The 6,000-nt window shown below is 49.4% G+C and overlaps 1 protein-coding gene across 1 annotated transcript in view; it reads left to right on the top strand.

Moving 5' to 3' along the window:
- The first annotated feature begins 211 nt into the window (after window positions 1-211).
- The window catches only part of LOC109409270 (ribonuclease Oy), a 43,788-nt gene continuing 37,999 nt past the window's right edge, over window positions 212-6,000 (top strand). The window contains exon 1 of the mRNA XM_062850810.1: window positions 212-480. Coding sequence (XP_062706794.1) covers window positions 467-480 — 14 coding nt within the window. The 5' untranslated portion in view covers window positions 212-466. The remainder of the gene's footprint in view (window positions 481-6,000) is intronic.

The following is a 6,000-nucleotide window of genomic DNA, read 5'->3' as shown; positions in this document are numbered from 1 at the left end:
GTGATCGCTGAAGGATTCAGACTCCTCTTCCATAACATATAAGTGAAAGTTATTACGAGTTGTACGGGTTCTTATGTGAATTGTAGCAGCATGTTTTGTTTTTTATTTGCCTCGCCAATTAATTTTCTCACACAGTACTATTTTTCTCACCGTTTTTTTTTTTCAAAAAAAAAATCGATAATATGACCCATCAATTAAGATATTCAAATTTAAGGAGATGAACACTGACTGTTTTTGCTCGGTAATTTCACAACACCAGGCACACTTGCATCATTTCGATACCAAATGCATCAGGTCAGTGAATACCCGTACGTACGTTGTTGCCTTTCTTTGGTATTTACGCAGTTGGTATCTTTTTTTTTGTGATGAATTTGCAACCTCCATTTACGGTTCTGTGTGGTCGGTCGGTCGCGGTGACTGACACGGATGACTTCATCCAGGCTGGTATATTATCGTCCAAAAGTCGATGTTGCGAGGAAGGTAGGTACCTACGCTGCTGCTGCTGCTGCTGATGCGCACTTATTTTGTTATTTTTTGTTAACCTTCCGTAACTCGCGCAGTTGACTACCTGCGTCAGCACCACGCTAATGCTTAGTACAAAAAGCGAGATTTTTTCAACGTGTTGTACAAAATACAACAGCGCGATCACTCGAGGGTTAAGCGAAACTGGCTGCTGACCTACCTAAAGACGGCAAAGTGAAAGCGCATTAAATGGAATGACTGAGATGATGGTATTTGAGGAATTTTTGCGCGTTGTGCATTTTGACTGTCGCGGTTTGTCCTAGATTTTTGAGATATAAAAAACGATCAAAATATTACCTTTGCTTAGCTTAGATCTTAGCTTTTTTTCTTCTAAGCCATAGGGGGGGGAATCTGCTCAACAGACACTCGACCAGGAGGTCCGGGTCGTGTGGGGCTAACGCCGTCTTCTACAACAAAAGTAAAAGCCAGAACTACTCTCTCCTTGATCCACTAAACAGCATTCCTATAGCGCCAAACCCTTCGTCTCTGGGGCAGCAGGGACGGATGTCCTGGGACCTGACGCACCCCCCGCTTGCGAGTCAGCCGCGTAGTTGCCGGCTAAGAATAGGACTACTAAACCCAATTCAAGGTGTCAAGCGACCCGTGCCGAGGAATGAGTGATCGAGGGGGTGAAAAAGATGCTCGATCTTTAACGGAGCCTGTGGGGTACCTGGGCACCCCCCACAGTAAGCTGTCCCTTACCGCGTTAATGCAGAGCTCTGGCGTGGTGGACATTCTTTCTCGTGCAACTCGTGGGAATAAGTATGAGCAAAAATTCAAAAAATAACATAGGTGGAAGTAGTGGTGCGATCAACCCCTTCGCAAGAAGCGGGTTGATGAGGTCTCCGACAAGGAGAAGCGAGGAGTCAGGTGCTGGAAGCTGCTTACGTACCCAAGTAACCAGTAAGCATTTAAAATAGCATTCCTTCAGCATTATAGTACCCTTTACGACAAGGCGTTTAATGCTAATTAGCCGTATATGCGCCTATAGTGCTACCTCACAGCAGGTTTTGGCAAAATAACGGGCTGTCTTAGTGCTATCCCTTCAGGAACGTCGTGACGAAATGTCAAAGAAGCGTAACGCCTCGTCGAGCAAAAAAAAAATAACAATAATAGATTGACGTCTGCTTCTTGTTCTCTCAGCCTGCTTCCCTGCTTCATCATCCTTCCATATTCCAGCCGGTGCTAGGCAGGCTTGACAGAAACTCCCTCGCGAGAAAATGAGGAAGCGATTTTGGCGATTTTCTGAGGAGTGAAAATAAAACTCAAAAATCACAACGCAAATCCTCAACAGCACCGAGCGCGAGCTTGCCGCGCAGCGAGGAGTTCGTCCAACACTCATAATTGCTTGTTGTGTTTCTCACGTCCACTCACACTCAAAAAGCTCTCGCGAGTTCCACTCCCATACAAAGAAAGACTCTCGAGGCGAAAATCGCAATCAAAAACCCGAAATAATCATCGGCTCTTTTTTCGTTCCCCTCTTCCTCGCTCAGTTTTTATTGCCTCTCTGTTTGGGGTTCGTTCGCTCCCTCGCGACGAGGCAAAAGCAAAACACCGCTCTAGAGCATGTTGCAAAACTCTTTTGATTTCGAGGAGGATTATCAAGCCTGGTGCTAGGTGGTACTTTTTTGCTGATTTTTGTAGTGATGTAGGTTTGAACTTACGATCCGGAGATTGATGAATCATATATGCTTCTGATTCTGTTGCTCCTGATCCACGATGCTAAAGCTGTTCCGGTGGCGTGCGTTAATTTAATCGCCAATATAAAGAATGATTTGATAACAGCTTCAGATTTAACATCCAAAACTTATTTTCACTGAGATATTTCATTATGGTAGAGCAATACGATCCCTTCTTTTAAATATCTGTGAAATATGATTGTTTCTTGCCTCTTTCAAACAATCCTATGATCCTTTGTGGAGTTTAGGTCACCGTCGAATCTTATATATTACGATTGTTGACTATTTTCGGTGAAAACACACACTAAAACTCGATTATACATAACGTTTCGGCCTACTCAACTTCAGCCATCATCAGATATTTTATGCATGAATCGATCACCACCAGTGTGGTTGCAACCACACTGGTGGTGATCGATTCATGCATAAAATATCTGATGATGGCTGAAGTTGAGTAGGCCGAAACGTTATGTATAATCGAGTTTTAGTGTGTGTTTTCACCGAAAATAGTCAACAATCGTAATATATAATCCTATGATCCACCAAAGCATCCACCTATTCGGCACACATTTTCCAACGAAATGATAAATTATTGGTGATTTTTTGATGGACAAGTTCCCAATCCAATCCAACTGCAGTAAGGTTTTCTTTGGTGCTTTTGAATGAGTAGGGGAAAATGAAGGAACAATTAAGATGCACAAATTTGTAAACAGAAGTATAGGCTCTGTAAGAGAGAGACAATATGTGTTGCCAAATGCGTAACATATCTCCCAACCTTTTTGCTCCTAGCATTTAAAGAGCAGTTGAAAAGCATTCTGATTGCTCCCAAGTGAAAACATTTCAAGCAGTTGAAATGCTAATTAACAACCACAAGCTTTTGAGCAGCACAGCTTATGCTAACTCAAGGCAGTTATGCATTCGAACTGCTTATGTAGGGCAGCAAGCAGTTTAAATGCATAATACGGGCTGATACACGGCTTATTCAAATGCTTAGTGGTTACCTGGGTAGCTCAAGCGTAGGAGCTCCTGTCCACTCCACGGCAAGCCAGCCGGTGGAGATCATGGACGGAGCGTGGCTGCTGAGGGCCATCAGCCAAGAAGTAGGAAAAGGACGGCCCGCATTAGAGGTTGCTGAGCACCAGCTTGGCAAAATCATCGACTTCGCGACAACTAAGTCGAATATAAGCAAGGACCTGAAAACGGCCTTGCTTAGACTTAGAGTGTCTGTCGATGAGGGCAAGCAGGAGCACGCGGTCGCGTTGCTGGCTGCTGCAGCGGCGGAACCCGCAAAGGAGAATGTGTCGAAGTTTACACAAACGGAGGCCTTCTCCTTCGCAGGTAGTCCGAGGAGTGTGGAAGCGAATGCTCGTGACAAACGTGACAAGCATTCGCAGAAGCGGGCGAGGCAGCCGTCAGGTGAGGAGCTGTCTGGCGGCGCCCGCAAGGCCAGGCGTATAATAGCCCCGAAAGCCGGTGGTAACGCCGGAAAGTCGGACCCCAGCCAGGGTTCCCGGAAAGCTGGGAAGGGTGGGCCTGAAAAGGCTGGACCGTCCCGGAATGATGGGAACAAGGGGTTGCGACCAATGGTGGGCCCTCAGCAGCCACAGAGCAGGGCGATCCAAGGGGGGACCTCACTTGGACGAAAGAAGAGCGGAAGAGGAAGAAAAAGGCGAATCCGCAGGTAGAAGTGCAGGACGCCAAGCCAAGGCGTAGGAGGGCAGGTGCCAGGCGCGAGAAAGGCGACGCTATCGTCATCAAGACGGAACAGTCCAAGTACTCGGACGTCTTGAAGACGATGCGAAGCGACGCCAAGCTTGAGGGTCTTGGAGCCGACGTACGCAGTATTAGACGTACTCGTACGGGCGAGATGATCCTGGAGCTGAAGCGCCAGAAGGAACACAAGGGCGCCACCTACAAAAGGCTGGCAGAAGAGGTCCTTGGTGAAGGTGTGCAGGTGAGGGCTCTGACACATGAGGCGACTCTGAAGGTCAAAGACATTGACGAGATCACCGAAGTGGAAGAGCTCGTCACGGCACTGCGGCAACAGTGCGATGTGCAGGTGGCCGCCGCAGCCGTTAAGCTACGGAGAGGGCCAGCAGGGACACAGATAGCATTGGTTCAGCTACCTGTGGCGGATGTTAAAAAGTCCGTTAAAGTAGGGAGTATAAAGGTGGGCTGGTGTGTATGTCACCTGACATTCCACGAGCCACCTGAGGTTTGCTTCAGGTGTCTGGAACCAGGACACAAGTCGTGGGACTGCAAAGGCCCCGACAGGCGCAAACTGTGTAGGCGATGCGGCGCTGAAGGTCATAAGGCCCAAAGCTGCACGAGTGCGCCCATCTGCATGATATGTACCGAGAAAACCTCGAAAAACAGACATCCGATGGGTGGTCCAGGGTGCCCGGCCTTTAAGAAAGCCGCAGTGAACAACAAATCACAGTGCAGGTAACGCAGCTGAACCTGAACCACTGTGATGCGGCTCAGCAACTGCTTTGTCAGGCGGTTTCTGAGTGGGAGACAGATATCGCCATCATTTCGGACCCATACCGAGTACCCGCCGGCAACGGCAACTGGGCCTCGGATGGGACCAGGAAAATGACGGCGATATGGACGACGGGTAAATACCCCGTGCAGGAGTTGGTGTCTACTACCTACGAGGGCTTCGTGGTCGCAAAAGTAAACGGGGTCTTCTTCTGTAGCTGTTATGCGCCTCCGCGGTGGCCGATCGAGCGGTTCACGCAAATGCTGGACCGCCTAACGACCGTGCTAACAGGGCGAAGGCCGGTGGTAATAGCGGGTGACTTTAATGCCTGGGCTGTGGAATGGGGAAGCCGTATCATGAACCAGCGGGGTCAGATCCTGCTAGAAACACTGGCCATCTTAGATGTCGACTTGGCTAACGTCGGTACCAAGAGTATTTATAGTCGAAATGGAGCGGAGTCAATTATTGACGTGACCTTTTGTAGTCCTGGCCTAACAAGTAGTCCGAACTGGAGAGTAGATGATGGCTACACTCACAGCGACCACCTGGCGATTCGCTACAGTATCGACTACAACAACAGCAGACAGCGGATAGAAGAAGAGGCGGCTAGGCCAAGGCCAAGCCCTCGTAGGTGGAAGACATCATACTTCGACGAAGAGGTATTTAGGGAAGCGCTCCGCCGTGAGCGAAACTTAATCGGTTTAGACGGCGACGAGCTGGTAGCGGTGCTCTCACGTGCGTGTGATGCGACCATGCCTAGGCGAGTCCACCCTAGAAATGGGAGGCCACCGGCTTACTGGTGGACCGACGCGATTGCGGACCTGCGCCGCGCCTGCCTACGGGCTAGGCGGCGGATGCAGCGAGCACGATCAGAGGAAGAGCGAAACGAACGGCGGGTGGTGTTCGCCGCTGCAAAAGCCGCGCTCAAGACCGAGATAAGAGCAAGCAAAAAGGCCTGCTTTGAGGGTCTCTGTCAGAGTGCCAATACGAACCCGTGGGGTGACGCCTACAGGATCGTTATGGCCAAGACGAGAGGTGTGATGGCTCCTACAGAGCAATCTCCAGAGATGTTGGAGGGGATCATTGGAGGACTTTTTCCGCGTCATGATCCTAGTCCTTGGCCTCCTTTCGTAGGACAGCCGGGGACTGGCCCTATCAGCTACACCAGAAGAAGTTGTTGACAGTGGAGCCTCCACCTGCCCCGGCCCCTACAGGGAACCCCTTTCCAACCATGGGCTCGGAATCAACCCAGTAGACCAACGCCACTACATCAACGCAACAAGGACTTCGTCTCCGCGGCCACTTAATCGCTGTAAG

The sequence above is a fragment of the Aedes albopictus genome, chromosome 2, assembly GCF_035046485.1.
Source record: "Aedes albopictus strain Foshan chromosome 2, AalbF5, whole genome shotgun sequence".
In the NCBI taxonomy this organism is placed as follows: Eukaryota; Metazoa; Arthropoda; class Insecta; order Diptera; family Culicidae; genus Aedes; species Aedes albopictus.
This window is presented reverse-complemented; position numbering and strand designations above follow the sequence as displayed.